General features: G+C 39.7%; 1 protein-coding gene and 1 long non-coding RNA gene across 3 annotated transcripts in view; one reads left to right on the top strand and one right to left on the bottom strand.

Annotated features, from left to right (window-relative positions):
• LOC117943597 overlaps positions 1 to 1,220 on the top strand; it is a 29,148-nt gene extending 27,928 nt beyond the window's left edge. Inside the window, exon 4 of the long non-coding RNA XR_004656388.1 lies at positions 1,209 to 1,220. This is a non-coding gene — a long non-coding RNA (uncharacterized LOC117943597). The remainder of the gene's footprint in view (positions 1 to 1,208) is intronic.
• Positions 1 to 15,778, bottom strand: part of col2a1b (collagen, type II, alpha 1b) — a 47,028-nt gene extending 31,250 nt beyond the window's left edge. Inside the window, exons 1-11 of one of the 2 annotated variants that reach the window (XM_034869793.1) lie at positions 15,446 to 15,778; positions 11,746 to 11,955; positions 10,259 to 10,275; positions 9,704 to 9,736; positions 8,395 to 8,427; positions 8,092 to 8,145; positions 6,769 to 6,870; positions 5,895 to 5,972; positions 3,722 to 3,766; positions 2,465 to 2,518; positions 1,021 to 1,074 (exon numbers count right to left, since the gene is read on the bottom strand). In XM_034869793.1, coding sequence (XP_034725684.1) covers positions 1,021 to 1,074; positions 2,465 to 2,518; positions 3,722 to 3,766; positions 5,895 to 5,972; positions 6,769 to 6,870; positions 8,092 to 8,145; positions 8,395 to 8,427; positions 9,704 to 9,736; positions 10,259 to 10,275; positions 11,746 to 11,955; positions 15,446 to 15,539 — 774 coding nt within the window. In that variant the 5' untranslated portion in view covers positions 15,540 to 15,778. The remainder of the gene's footprint in view (positions 1 to 1,020; positions 1,075 to 2,464; positions 2,519 to 3,721; positions 3,767 to 5,894; positions 5,973 to 6,768; positions 6,871 to 8,091; positions 8,146 to 8,394; positions 8,428 to 9,703; positions 9,737 to 10,258; positions 10,276 to 11,745; positions 11,956 to 15,445) is intronic. The other variant, XM_034869794.1, reaches the window with a different exon arrangement.
• Positions 15,779 to 16,526: the final 748 nt, after the last annotated feature.

Here is a 16,526-nt window from a genome sequence, read left to right as displayed (position 1 = left end):
TCCATGTCAGGTAAATTCTAAATTAATAATTTGTTGTAGCGTTTCAGGTATAGAATACTGCTGTCTGATTGAGGGCCCCGTCTTAGATTAAAAAGCTCCAATAAAAGATGTTAAAGATCCATCTTCCCAGGGGCGGCTGTGGTTCCGTGGTAGAATAGTCGCCTGCCAATCGAAAGGTTGGGTGTTTGATCCCCGGCCCTGCAGTCCCATGTCGAAGTGTCCTTGGGCAAACCACTGAACCCTGAGTTGCCCCGATACCGCGCCATCGGTGTGTAAATGAGTGTGAGTGTTTCTCTGATGTGCAGTTGACACCTTGTACGGCAGCCTCGGCCACAGTGTATGAATGTGTGTGTAAGGTGCCTGTGCTGTGCAGGAGCGCTTTGATTAGTCATGAGACTAGAGAAGTACTATATAAGAACAGTCCATTAACATCTAGTGTATCTCACTGATACAATAGCAATGTATTAGTCAATAAACATGGTAAATGCCTAAATGTGTGCTATTAATGGCATACCTGTTATGTCTCATAATACTGTCTAGACGCTGATTTAGTTCAACATTTAGTTCAAAATTACAAAGTCCATGGACTGTTTTACATTGAAACAGCATAGATCGTGCAATGTAAAATACATTTGCATATTGTTTTTTATCCTATGGTAATATGGGTGAAGGATACAGTACAAGTGTAATTTGCTTTAATATACAGAATTTGGGAGCCATATTATGCAAATGTATCAAAAGGCCAGGCATGGGAAATTAATACTCAGCATAATTCACTTAAAGTCCAATAATCATGACAGTAAAACAGTATTTCTGAAGGTGGGGTCATAAGTGCCAATAGATAAGAGCCATACAATCATTTATTTATCTTTCTGTTGGTTTTAGCCTGATTTAAGAGGACATTCAGCAGAGATGTTGATATTTTAGAGATTTGAGGACAGTAACCTTCACTATGTATCAGCCGTATCAGAGATGCTGCTTGTATTACAGTTTTTATGAAGTTGTGACAGACACACTTACGTCATCTCCAGGTTTTCCAGGAGGACCAGCAGGGCCACGGGGACCCATTGGGCCCTATTTAAAAAAATAGAAAATATTTAAAGGTGAGATACAAGTTTTCATTCCTAACCAACAGAGGGCAACATCACACAGTTTCGACCCAAAATAACATGTGGTGACAACTTCTGCTCTCGTCACTTTTCAACCAGACCTGTCTTAAACTCGCTGACAAAAGCTTTAATTAATGTGTTCACTAATATTAATGTAAAAATTAATTGTTGATTCATGTGAGCCATAAAATGTAATCTTTCTGATTTGACAATTATTGAACATTGCTTACTCGTCAATGTGAGCCTGTATTTGTATAAAATGAATTACATCCCTACAATGATGATACGTCTTAATTACAGTATTTTTCATTGAGCAGAGATTAGAATCAGAAGGGTTTAAATGCAAGATAAGGCGACAAAGATGGAAGAACTACTTTAATATCCTTATCCAAAGTCTTTAGGATGAAGACCTTATGGTATTAGGTGAATAAAACATTGACCTGCAACAGTGTAAGGAATACTGCGATACTGAGAATAACAATACATTCTCCTTATCTGATTTAGCTAATTAAAGGCATCTTGTTGGTCATTTTCTGCTTTTGTGATTTCAAAGGTTGACATGTTTTCTGGCCATCAAAAACACTTTTGTGACCAATCTACAACTGTCAAGTCATTTACTGGAAGGGAGCTTGATTTTAATCACACATAATGATGTACTGGAACACTTTTAAGTTAGAGGCTGCATATCTGCTCTCCACAGGAGCAGATTAACGCAGTGGGGAGACCCGGCATTTTCTACCTGCTGAGGGAACAGAAAGGACAGGGAAGGGGGGGGGGGTATTCTAACCTCTAGAAGCTTAGTGAGGGGGGAGTAAGAGTAGAGAGAGGGGGTAGACCTGGGGAAGCAAGGAGGGAGAAAACTAAAAGTAAGAAGAGTAGAAAAGTAAAACTAAAGAAAATGCGTTTGGTGTTCTGTCTGAGAGGAGTTATTGGGAGGGAGTAGGGAATTATCAGGGTAGGTACAACAAACACTGGAGAAAATGAGTAAAGAAAGAATAAGAAAATCCTGAGAAAACAGCTAATCTGCTCACTACAAAGAAGAGAGGAAATCGACAGAAGGTCAGTTAAGGCTTCCCACACATCTGGGTTTGAGCATTGTGAACACTGACTGAAGAGGTCTGTAAATGTTAAAATTAAACAAGTTGGCTGGTAGAGATGGATGTAGAAGTTAGCGGTGATCAATGAAAGGTTAGAAAGTGTTACAGTAGGAGACTTTATGGAAATGCAGTTTACAGCTACAGTGAGGAAGCAGGGACTGAAGTTCCCACATGAAGAAGAAAAGAGGAAGCTAACAAGGGACAGGAGGTTTATAGGCTATAGAGCAAGTATTTATAATAAACCAGTAGGATACTTACAGCCTGTCCGGGCTCTCCAGCCTCTCCTGGGTTGCCTTGGAAACCTTGTGGGCCCTGGGATGGAGAAAGAAGAGAGAGGCTGTTTGATCAGAGAGAAACCGTTGTATATGCAGTGCCTAAAACAATGGCTAAATAAATTAAAAAAATGCTGCTAATGTACTAAAGTTAAAACAATTAGTATATTTATTAATTACTTAACTTTTTTTGAAAATCAAATTTCCATTTAAATAATTTAAGAAAAAGACTGAGTCATTTACTGGTTCCAGCTTCTCAAATGAGATTTCATTGCTTGTTTCTTCATCTTCTATGATAGTAAATTGAATATATTTGGGTTGTGTATTCTTGGTTGGACAAAACAAGCAATTTGAATATGTCAACTTGCACTTTAGCAACCCGTATTATAGAGCCAACAATGAATTACTACTCCAATAATCAATCAATTAATTAAGAAATAAGTCTGAACAACTGAAAGTGAAAATTAATCACTCGTAGCTATTCCTCTTACTTTTAATGACAAGTCTTATTGTGTAACAACAGTTATATAAAGGCTACACAGATTGGGTGTGTACTGTGTGTCTGTTGCTGTTTGTTTACCTTGTCGTACTACACTACTTCCTTACACAGGTCATGTTATCTCCTTTGAGAAAGTCTACCCAAATTATTTCTAAAAACCGTCAAAGGTGTCCAAGGAGAAAATCTGTCTGTTCAAATGAGGGCTCAGGGTGATTAAACCATCAAGTTGAGGCATGTCAGCTGGCATTGCCTCCGTAAAAATATCTTTATTTAGGAGGCTGGGAGGACTTAAAGGGCTTTAGGTAGATCTTGGTTGCGGGCAAGGGCAGAAAAAGGCAGTGCGTAAGCCCAGTAGACTCCGTCAAAGGTAAATCGTCAGGTGTTCTACTACAGTATGCCTGGGTTGTGGAAAAGGAAAAAGCCCCGCATCCTGCAGCTGTGAGACTAAAGTATTCTCTGTGTGCCACCTTCCTCCGGAAAAAACAGCAGACACTCACAGTTCAAACAGGAGAACTGTGTGTAAACATTTATCTCTGACAGACTTGTTGGAGATTGCAAAGTCACTGGCCATTTTGGGGTCATCATTGTTATTAAACACTCTCAGGTGAGGTAGACAATATGCACACGGCATCAAACACATTACTATTATGAGATTTAGCCTAGCCTGTCTGTGGCTGAACACAGGATCTCCTCTACCGATGCACCTGGCTTGTGTGTTGTCTGAGGCGTACAGGAGGTACTTACAGGTGATCCAGTGGGGCCAGGTGGTCCTCTGGGACCCATAGGGCCCTGAGGGGGAGACACGAGACACAAGATCAGGCTAATGGCATATAATCACATCCTTCACAAATACACACTGTTATAACTACACAAACACATAAAACACTAGTGTACATTTATTCTTTTACATTCATAAATACAATTCTAAGGTTGTTGAGGGGAAAAGAGTACTTTTACACTCCTTGCATTCTGTCAGAAGCAAAAAAACAAAAATCACCTGCTTTGCCCCAAAGCTACTACTACTGCTCTACCTGTCAAATCCATAAATCGTTTGAAATTCCTCAGTTGCATTTAGAGTTTCTCTTGCTCTCTATCTCTCACTTTTTTAACTGTCTATGCCCCCTCCTTCTTTTCCCACTTGCTGTGTGTTTCTAGAGTTCAAAAGTCACCAGTGGTAGAGCTGTACTCTTAGGAGGAGTGTTTGAACTCTACATGAGTTCTTACACTTGTGACATGGAATGAAAAACAACATAAAACTGAACTGTTTCAGTAATGCTTCCTCCCTAAATTCTAGATTGTAGCCATTGAAACAGGAGGTGAGATCTCTTCAACTAACTTCTGATTAAACCTTAATCTGCTTCTGGCTGGAGTCCCATGACGAAGTAGTTTCTATTTGAACTTCATGGATCACTGCTCAACAAGAGAAAATCACATTCTGTGGAGGTGATGGGCCAAATCCTCACTTTTCTCACTGTCTGCCTTCCTATCTCTCTCTCTCTCTCTCTCTCTCTCTCTCTCTCAAACACACACACACACACACACACACACACACACACACACACACACACACACACACACACACAGCAAGGAACGGCAGGGCTGTAAGAGTTGGTAGCAATAAAGCTTTAGTATTGATTCATAATACTTGTGCCAGCTTTTCCTCTTGGATAAAACCATATTTCTTTCAGAAGGTTTGGTTTTAAAAACCAACATTTTAGCATCATGGTTAAAAAAAAATGAATGGCAGCCAAAGCAAACGCCACAGCGTTGCACAGTGATCCTCAGAAAGGAATGAAAGTCACCTTTCAGTGGTTGTAGGAAGCCTTCAACCACAGCGGGCAGAAACGAATCAATGGGGCTCTATATCGTCAGGACTTTTGAATGTGTTTTTGAGATACATAAAAGCTTATATGTATGTGCATACATTTCAGTATGGACATTGTTTGAGTGTTTGCCATGTACAGTAGGTCTACAGATAGGATATATAAGGAGCTTGATTTGTGATTTAACATAAGCCAATTTATTCCTTTATTGCTCTCACCCCCAACGCCAACGTAAACGTAGTCTGGCTTCAAAAAGAACCAGTATTGTGGTCAGCACTCAGACAGATGTTAGAGTGAAGCCACATAGACTGCCCCCCCCCCACCCCTCCTGGCTTCTCAGGCCTCTGCTGGGCTGAGACTCTGCCAAGCTTCTCTGCGGGTCTCTAAACCAAAATAGCTCCTACTGTGCTCCTCTCTCCATCCCGGGCAAGCTGCCATTCCAGCTACCCAACAGCAGATGTGTTTTTTTTTATGGGCTTGAAATGTAATCATTATCAATGGCTGTTTCCTCAATTTTTAAAATTCCACCTCTGTACTCCAAGTGAGGTGTTTATTTTCCATCCATTTTGTCTCCAACACTGGGGGTCCGACTTTTTATCTCTTTATTGTCTTCATAAACCAAAGGAGGGGGGGGGGGTGATAGAATTTGCTGGGATTAGTCTTGAATTGGTTGTCTTCCTTGTTGCATCCCATCATTAATGATTTTAATCCTGGATGAGTATCTTCTCTCCTGGTGAAGAATGATGATGATGATGATGATGATGATGATGATGATGATGATGATGATAAGGATGTGTCTGTCTCGTAGTTTATATTGATAACCATCTGATGCTTCTCTGGTTCATGTACAAATGTTTGTGCCCCTCCAGAAAGGTAAAAGAGCAGGGTCAGCAACAAAACATCACACCCCCAGAACTGGTGAGGATCTGGTTGGAGTTTTGTTCAAACGGCAGATGCGTGTCACCACAGATGTTTAACCTGGGTCCTCAGGTGTCTAATCATTTCTCCTTGCTCCTAACTCTTGTCAAGACTGTAACATCCAGGCAGATACATTTGCAGCCGGCTGTAAAAAGGCCTCATCAGCGCTCGCTCACCATTGGTCCTTGCATCACACCCATCTGTGCACCACCAGCTTTCTCGTCAAATCCACCAGCCATCTGAGCAGCAAAGTTCTGGAAAAGGCAGAAAAAATAGATCATTACGATTTTCATAGAGATTTAAAAAAGGGGTTTTTAGGTGCGTTTTTTATATACATTTAAGACAACTCTGTGAAATTAAAAACGTTCAAGGCCAGGATGTCAGAATGACTGCAGGGTAAAGCATTTGGTTGGAATATATGAAAGGCCAACAAAATATGAATAAGAAGAACTACTTCAGCTTGCACCAACTTTACAGGTTTCAGTGTCTATGATGCACAATTAAAGTATTTATCTTGGAAGCCAAATGTCATTTATTTTTAAGAGTCTGGAATATGCTGTGTCCTTTTGGAGAGAAGAGAGGATCCACTTTTAATAGATTGTGAGCATCAGAGCTTATTATGTAAATCCTGATGCAGACAGAGGAGAGACAGAGGGCATGTGAACAGTTTTCATCTCTTTTTCCTTCACAAAGAGTCTCCTTGTTTCCCCCAAAAAAGCTCCTTCCCCTCACCAAGTCTGTCATACTACCTCCTGCCCTTCCACCTCCCCTTTCCTCCCCACAATCCACCACCTCCCTCCTTTTCTCCTACAAAGAATGAGAGGCATTCGATCTATTCTCCCTCTCTGCACCTACTAGCCGTTGTCTTTCTGCCTCCTCCCAATGCCAGCAATTTCCCACATCTTTTGTGCTCTTGGATTCTTTCCTCGCTCCATTTTCCCATTCTCTCTGCTTATCTACCCATTCTTGGCCCTGCATCAGTGTTCAACCTGTCAGCTCCTATGTCTTTAGTAAATGCTAACCCACCCCTACTTGTCATGGGATACTTACTCCACCAAGGCCAGGGGGTCCATTAGGTCCTGGAGGTCCAGGGGGGCCGGGGTTTCCGGGGGTGCCGGGCTCACCATCTCTGCCGCGGGGACCAAGGCTTCCCTGAAATAGATAGATAATAATCAAATAAATAAAATCTATTAAAAGGACAAAAGGAAAAAACCCGAAGTTGCTGACCCAAACTTAGGTCATAGTGACTACTCATGCCAAATGCTCACTCCGATAGTTATATGTATACTGAAATGACCACATGATGCAAACTCTAAAGAAAAACTCAAATCTAAGCATTTGTTCCATAAATATGAGAAAATAGTACCAAACAAAAGCCTTTTAATACCACCAGTTTTATCTAAAATGCAAATGCAAGTTGTATCATTGTTCATTCAGTTTTGTTTAAACAAATCAAGTCAAATACCACTGACTTTAATATACAATATCAGTACAGCAAAGGGTTAAATAATAATCTTCACCAGTGATTAAGTTCAAGCCATTTTGCCAATATTTAAACTGAGTAGTACTTTAGATAAATCATTACACAGTTGCTGGCAGACGCCACACCACCAGACTACATTAGTCAGAAACTGTTACGGCCTACATAAGTAAACCCCACTACACCAGAGATCCATCCTGAGTTTAGTTAGCCTTTTTGAACTGAACCAAACTGGGTATTAAAAGAATACCCTGAAAAATGAGCTTTAATACGGTTCATACAGAGGTTGTTGATTATTCATCAGACCAAATCCGACTACCTGGAATACCTCTGTGCATGTAGTGACAAACTACCCTGCAAGGGGATCCCTGCAAAGAATGTGCTGAACATCTAAAAGACTGCTCAACCTCTGCTAGCCAAAACTCAACCAGCTTTTGTGCTTTAATCTGCATAAACAAGATAACTACAAGACATAAACTCCTCGCCTGCAGCCATGATCAGAGCCAAGTGTTGTTACATTAATGCGATGATCAAAGCCTGGCGAGTGTGGCGACGTTGATTTCCCACACTCACGGACTTGAGGCCTCTAGGAGAAGCACAGGTTTACATTGTGAGTCTCCGACAGTCCCACATCTGTTAAACAACCCAGACCACACAGCTTAATGGAAACAACCAATGACTAGTTAAACTGAGCTGCTCAATGAAAGGCTATCATTCTGCAAATCTGCAAGCTTTAGCAGATACCTCATCCACCCCCCTGAAGACCTACATCTATCTGATACAATAGAAGATACTGTGGTTCTTCAAGGAGCAGTTTGTGGGTCAAGTTTTTGGTGTGAAAATAACAAGAAGGGGGAAAGGGAAGTGAATTATTTTTTCTTTTTCAAACTGACCTTCTCTCCCTTATCTCCTCTCGCTCCACGGGGTCCTTGCTCTCCTGGTGGGCCCTGAGGAACGGAAGACAGTGAAGTAGTCAGTAACTTCAGGTGTTATCTAATGTACATGTGAGCTGCAGAAACATCTATGGACTCTGCTACTGTTATGTCAGATCAGATTTCATTTCCTGTCATTGCAACTGGCAATTACATGTCATACCAGTATGGTTACTGTAAATGTAGTATTTTTCTATCTTGAATTCACTAATACATAACACAAATTTTAAAAGCTTTAAAAGGGATGCAGAAATCGGTGCATACCATTGGGCCACTTGGTCCTCTTGGTCCTACAACCTGGTCAAGCAAAGGAAATACATTGGGACAAGTTAGAAAATTACCTAAAAATATTCTTTGAGGTTATGTAAATGAAGCATGTGAAGTAGCTGGAGTGCACAAAGGATATACTCTTTAAACTTAGGCCCCCTTCTAACGCTTCTAATGCTTACATTTAGCAGATGTGCACATGTGAGGTTTAGATCTCTTTGCACACAAAGGTGGAAACATAATCTTTCTCTATAAGAGCAGGTTTGTTAATTGCTAATTTCTTCAGGCAAAACATTATAAGAAACATACAATAAACAATGTCTTCTTATTTCCTGCCATGAACTTGTGTCCCCTCAGAGGGGTAAAGCATTTCCAGGTGGTGCAGCAGCAGCAGCAGGGAGTTTACTCTCTTTCTTCACAGGCCTATGGGGATCTTTATGGAGGACTGTATGGAGGCCTTATTGTGCTTGGCTGTCTTCCTGACGAGTGGGCTAACAGACCTGCCTCCTCGCTCTATGACTTAACCTTTTCTTTCTTAGACTGGTGCTATTCAAGCTTTGCATTCTTCATTTATCTCATAATAGTAAGATTATACTTATACGATCTATAAACTATGGTTATAGATACATCCACAGCCAGAGATAATATGCAACCAACATTGGTGAAATGTAAATAAGTACATTTACTCAAGTGTTGTACTTGGAGTAGTACAAATCCAAAGTAATTGTACTTTACTTGAGTATTTCTATTTCATGTTACTTGATCATTATGGTAAACTACATTTCAGAGGAAAATACCGTACTTTCAATTCCAGCACATTTATTTGACAGCTTTCGTTACTCGCTACTTCGCAGATTAAGATTTTACACGAAGAACAACAACATTTTGTAAAATACTTTAAATTAACTGTTACAATTCTACTTACTCACTTACATTCATGCATAAGTAATAATCCAATATTATAACATCTAATGGGATAACACTCACGGGTCATTTTACTGAAATAGTACTTTAACTTTTTGATATTTTAAGTAGATTCTGCTAATAATTACAGAAGTGAATTATGTGACATTTATTAATGCAGGACTTTTACTCGTATTGGTGTATTTTTAAATTGTTACTTTTTAAGTAAAGGATCAGTATACTTCCTCCATCACTGGCTACTAATCAAGGGTTGTAAGTCTTTCATGTGTGCATAAGAGAGTTCTCCACACCAGATATGTAACTCTTAAACAATTTACAAATGAAGATTTTCAAATACAAAATATGGAGAGTTTTTTTTGTGTGCTGCATGGTGTCAACTTACATCGGTAATGTCTCCGGGTTCACCTTTTTGACCCTGATGTGTGGAAAAGAAAAAGCATCCAAACAGCAATTAGGATAAGAACTACACAGAGATTTCAAAACATTTTCTCAGTTAGCTGTCTTTTTTTAACACATTTGTTACACTGCTTCTAAGAAACCATGTGCCAGGCACATCTGAAATTGGGAGGAAAATGTTGAAAAAAAAAGCAAAATGTTGAAAATAAGTATCCCCTACAGTATCATTAGGCACAAAGATATGGCAGACAGTGTCAAGGAGGAAATAACTATCATCCATCTGGCAAAGCTCTTTCACATCAGAGTCTCATCTAAATCCATAAACTACACTCCTGCTGATGTGAGTCTGGGATAGACACTGATTTAATTGCAGGTGCTGAAGCTTCATTTGACAAACACAGCATCGTGATCACACACACACACACACACGCACACACACACACACACACACACACACACACACACACACACACACACACACACACACACACACACACACACACACACACACACAGCATCTTAATATCCTACAGGGTCTCACCTTAGCTCCAGGTGCTCCTGTTATGTGGTCAAGCGGGTTAGAGAGAAAAACAGATCACAGTTATTACATAGACCAATCCCTGAGGGTTACACAGTATTTCCCTGATATCCAGTCTATAGGTATATATATAAGTATATATAAGTCTATACATGCTGATAGCCAATTGTACTTTCCTAAATTAAACTCTAATGACCACCACCAAATCATATGTTTAGCACCCAAAGAGCCCATCAGGATTAACAAAAAGTGTTGGTTAAATCACCATCTTCAGAGCTTAAAGCAAAAGCAAAGCGGCTGCAGGTAAAATGGAATAGTAGGAAGCAAAAGAATTAGAATAGCCAGTTGTTTTTCATATTCCAAAGCATTCTAAGTAGTAGTTGTTAAGTAGCAATATTGATAAATTAGGACTTTGCATATTTTCTTTTAGGTAAAGCTTATTATCATTGAGAATTGTAGTGCCAATACGTTTACTGATACCAAAACACTTATTCCAGCTGATACCTTAATTTGAGAAAAAAATCTGAATTTGTCTAGAAAACCCTATGTTCCTTTAACAAACGAAGTTACACTTTTTAAATGTAAAATGTCTCAATTTAAGTAGCGGTTCAAGGCATTTGAATCCAAAAATGGACTAATCTGCATAATTTTGATTTAAATCAAGAACTAGTAAACAATATAATGAATCAGACAAATGTTTTATAACAACTTTTGACACTTGACAGTGTTTGATAGTTGAACACATTTTGGTTAGTAAAAACGTATTGAGGTTGGATAGACAGCCTTATTTTCAGGTGGTTGATAACTTAAAATGATGCTGTAATTGTTACATTGCTTCTTAATAAGCACCTAAATTTGCTTTTAATGGAAGATAAGTGTTTTATAAAGCATTTTAATCCACAAGCATGCATTGCAAACAGTGACACTGATTTTTACGTATGCTCCTCAACTGGTTTTATTTCCAAAGCTGACCTTTTTTCTCAGGAGAAAATGGCAGTTTTAAATGTGGTGAATAGCTCCTTCACAGAGTTTGTCACAGTTTTTCTTGCCATCAGATCTGCAGAAATCCTCAGAGAGGATATAGAGTAGAACTGTGAGGCAGTGTCTGCTTGACTGAGGTATTTCCTTAATGACTCCCACATGTTTTCATGATACTCAAGGAAGGATAGAGTATTCAAACAAGATGGGGCCAAGGTGAGCCAGCTATGGAAATATTACATTGAGGTAGCATTTCGCTGAAATCTGGTCCGATGTGTCACAGTTGTAATTTATTCCTTATCATTTGTTTGCTTTGGGGATAGAAAACTGTATTCAAATCAAAGGTTGACATATAGTACAGGCCTGCTTTAGTACAATAAAGTGTTTTATAGTTAATGACCAACCTTTGATCAATACCAAATGCTCCATCTATCATTTTCTCCCCAAAATAAACAATATGATTTTGTAGAGTAATTTATTTATGAAGAGGTGTGAGATAAATAAATTACGACCAATGGGTGGAGCCTGGTCAGCTGCGCAGATGGGGCAACACTCTCCAAATGGGATTTCAGGTTTGGGGCAGTCTTTTAGCTCCTCGCAGACAATTTCATCACACAGGACGGTTCCAGTGTCACACACACAGATGCGACAAGGTTCTGGTTTCCATACATCCTTGTCACTATAGCGCTGTCCATCTTGTGTACAGCTAAAAACATCCTCCTCTGTGTGTGAGGTCATAGAGAGGGTCACACAGAGGTCCGGGAAGGTGGATGGAAGGAGGAAAAAGGAGATTATGCATCAGGTATAAACAGCAGTCACTGCAATGTGTTACTCATAAACAACAACTAGTGTATTTACTGTTAGTCATTCAATGTCTTCAAAATATAAAGCAAAGTAAATAATATTTTGTTTAGGTGGTAAACACATATGCAGTGTATCAATAGGATCTCCAAAGTGTTAAACATTTTGCAAATAATAAACTAAATTAAAACAGTAACCCCAGAATTTGAGCTAGTCAGGTTGGGAGATTGCAACAAAGGGACTTCTTATCAACAGAATGTCTACAAATAAAAAATCTTCTGGGGTGTCACAATGGCCTAGGGGGCTAAACAGCGTCTACGTAAGACATCAACTAACTATTACTTTCATTAGCGATTATTCTGCCACTTTTTTCCCTGACTAATCATTTCAAAGTGAAAAATGGCTGTAATTATAACCCACAGCCCCCAAAAAGATGAACTTAAGTTACCTCTTTCATACAGCAACGGTTTAACAATCCAAAACTCAAATATATATATTTTACTATTATTTATGACAAAAAAAGCATCACATCGACACATGTGAGAAGTTAGAACAAGCAAATATTTGCTGTTTTTGGATTAAAAAATGACTAACACAAATAACCAGTTATCAAAATAGATGCAGGTTATTGCTGTGTTGATTGACTAATCGATAAATCAACTAATTGTTGCAGCTCTAGTCTTTGTAAACCACAACCTTCTCGGCTTAAATCCAGCTGTTGCCCCTCTGTTGCATGTCACCCCCTCTCTTCCCTACACATTTTCTCTTCCTCTCAACTAGTCGCTATTAAATAAAAATTAAAAATGTCCCAAAAAATCATCTAAAAACCAAACATCATTCCATTCATTATTAACCAATACCAAGTCCAGTTATTAAATTAATACACACAAGCATGCAACCTCTTAAAAAGCCTCAGGGTGGCAGTGTAACATCATCGAATCAGCACTGAGTAAGACCTGCATGACCTCCAATAACTTCACAGGAGCTGCAGCCTATGTGCCTAAATTCCTCCACAAGTTAAAAATATAGCTAGTTTACACTGCGGGAGACACACTAAACAGACTTTGCATTCAGTAACCTAAATGAAAAATGTTTGGATTTTTTTTTGTCAGACCACAACTTGTTAAAGAGAGCATAACTGAACATGAAGGAGGGGAGGCATGTTTCAATACAGGTACTGTACTTGCTCTAAATGACACCACTCAAGAGTGTTCAACAACGAACTCAGTAATTAGCCATATTCCTGTCAATTTTCCAGTCTGACAGCTTCCTGAAAAGTCAACAGGAGGTTGCTGAAAGAAATGCTCTGATTGCAGCCACTGAACCTGCACCAGGGGTAAAAGTGGTCGTCCCATCAAAAGAAAATCCTCGGGGTGCAGGCTGCTGAGAGCGTGAGAAGGGAGGGAGCAAGTACAGTAGCTATATTTATCTTTGAGCACTGCTTAAGTCTAGGTAACCTGGCGGACCTCAGCAGAAATGAATGAGGTCTTTCTGGAAAGGGACAGAGTGGGCAATTCACAAACTACTGCCTTGTATAAACATGGGGCACATTTTAAACCCCATCTGGAAGTCATAGCTGTGTCAGATGCCAATTCAAATATGCCAGAGAGAAGCAAAAAAGGTACGCTTTTATGCACATATCTTGCAGGTTTGACATTTAATTTTACAGACCTGGATGCACTGTCAAAACACTGCACCTGTCTTTTCATTGGCAAAAGTATGAATGATTCTCCTGATATTCTGGGACAAGGGCTCCTCAGTTTACTGCAGAGTTGATAGAAAGCTAGCTTTTCGACACTGAGGATAATTTGTAAGGCTCCTCTCCCATGTGTTGGCAGCCATACTGTTTTCCAGGGGAGTGAAATGAACAATGAAAATTGTAAAGTGAACCCATGTGTCCTTTGAAGACAGTGGAGTCAACTCTGTTTTTTTATCGTATTTAGTAACTTTTATGCCCTTTTACCCTCATCTAATTAGCTTTATTGTCTCCTCATCCACATGGACCCTCAGTCAGTGGCCACAAATATGAGAGTTAAAGAAATGTCCCCTGTCTCCTTTGAGGAACTTGGGGCCATTGAGCCTGCTGTGCTAAGGTCACAGTCAGAACTCTTTACCACTTCAGCGTCTCCCAGATCCATTTCTGCCTCTTGTTAACACTGAGCAAAAAAAGGGCATTATATCCAAGAACTATATGTCTGAAAAGGTAACCTGAGACTTGCAGTTGCTTTGGGAATGTTCCCCCTTTTTCTCTTACTTCTTGGATAATACACCTTTTCTTTGCTTTAAAAGCTTGACTTTGCTTATTGTGTGAACAAAGTTGCTCATATTTTTCCAATCACCTATCCCTGGCATCTTCTCTCTCTCTCGTTCTCTTTCTCTCTCTCTCTCTCTCTCTCTCTCTCTCTCTGCACTGACTGTCACAGTTTATGGGTAATCTTTTACACAGAAGGACATCTTAAAATCCTATGGAACATTATTTCTGGCTCCAATCTGCAGACTTTACTCTCACAACTCTTGTGGATAGTAAAATCAATAATGATGATGAATAATTAAAAAAAAACTGCAGAGACAGTAGAAAGATTGCTGGCAATATGAGGGATAATAATGGAGAGAATATTAAATAATCACATCAAGAACTTTTTTTATGTAATTTTCAGTCACTAGACCTTTCTGCACCAACAAGCCAGGATCCGCCTGGATGCACTCTGACAACAATGGAATGTGAACACTTTCACCAAAGGCCCCTGAGCCTCACCACCTTTCACTTTTTGCCCATCCGCTCCTCCTCTCCCCCTCGATATTACGCGAATCTGCAGCAAAAATGAGAGCCCGTCAAATGCCTCTAAAGCACCCACAGGTGTCTGGCAGCTTAACCTTAAAGAGAAGAAAGAGCAAGGGGAAGACATTGGGCTCCCCTGTAGGGGATCATAAGTGGAATCTTTATGATTTTTTCTTTCCAGAAAGTAAACTTTAACAAGAATGAGTAAATACTGCAACAACAAGTTAACTTTAATCAAAAATAACTCTACAAAAGCATGAAAACAAACACGTTCTTTGAGCGTTAATTTGTAAACTCTCCATCCATGGCATCACTTTTACGCACGTCCACAACTCCGATATAGTGAGATTTATCACACCTTTCAGGTACAGTAAGATCAACACCACAGCTATTACCAACAAGAACACTCTTCATGCCACAGAGTATTCAAATAACCATGGACTTTCTGTGCGTAAAAGGTGCGATGGAATAACCACATGACTCAAAGCACCAAGCCAAGCACTAAACTATTCAAAGATTAGGTGATTTGCTTAAAGATAAGCCTGTCGAAGAATAACTATCTATATGCACCTCAACATAACTTAAGCTTTTCTTCATTACAGCTCTTTGACAAAAATAAAACAGTCACTTACGGTCGTTCTCGTCTTGACATCTTACAACAGTTAATAGACAGACTTGAGATGCTACAAGTAGCAGTACAGTCCTGGAATCCATAAAGCTGAACATGTCTAAATATTAGACATGCAGGGCCCGCGAGGGAGGAAAAAAAGGTGCAAAGGTATCGTTAGCTTCTCTCAGTATTTAGTGTGTGTCCCCAATTACAAAAGCCAAACCATTCGACATTCACAGTTCCCAAAAACGGGGGAATCCAGCGGCAGGACCCGGACCTGCAGCAGAAAATCAGCACCGACCACTTCGGGTCAGACACTGTAGTTTTATGTCCCCGTTGCCTTCAATGAATCGTATATTCCCAAATATCAGTCCGGCCCCTTACCCCCCTGTGAGGCTGAAATCTGAGCCTCAATTCCCTCCCATTCTGTCTCCCGGGTTCCATTATCCCAGTCCCAGACCCCTCCTTTCTCCACGTGCTGCAACAAACCACCCCAAAAAACTTTGCCACCCCCCCTCAACTTTGGTGCCATTCCCTTTACTCCCCCGCCTTGCTCATCGAAAGCATAGCGATGTCAGAATCACTTCGGCACGCTAGTTGAACGTGCTCCTTCATTTTTGCCGTTTAGGTTTGTGACCTGTGTGCAACAAATAGATTAGTTCAAATTATGTTTAACAAAAAATAAAATACGGGACTCAGTCATACTTTACAAGGGTACTTCAATGGTGGTTGTATACATCCAACACTGATACATCTGACAGTGTGTGACAACAGAGACACATCAAGTCACTATTACCATAAACCATGCAAAAGACACACAAAAAACCCTACAATGTCAAGATGTCATGTGAGGGAGATTCGAACAGCAAGAAAAGGGATATGAGATTATACTATAAGACTTTTTGTTAAGGGTATAAAAGTAAAGTTGAAATACAATACAAATATTGAATGGTTTGCTGCACGACCATGCAAAAACAATCAAATGTGCATGCTTGTTGAGGGCAATAGTTCATTAAGGTTATGACACACTTAATGGTCCAATGAGTTATGAAAATAAACTGACATCTGTAATAACTCATACATGTTAAAATGTGATCATGCAT

This window comes from Etheostoma cragini, chromosome 4 (assembly GCF_013103735.1).
Source record: "Etheostoma cragini isolate CJK2018 chromosome 4, CSU_Ecrag_1.0, whole genome shotgun sequence".
Taxonomy (NCBI): domain Eukaryota; kingdom Metazoa; phylum Chordata; class Actinopteri; order Perciformes; family Percidae; genus Etheostoma; species Etheostoma cragini.
This window is presented reverse-complemented; position numbering and strand designations above follow the sequence as displayed.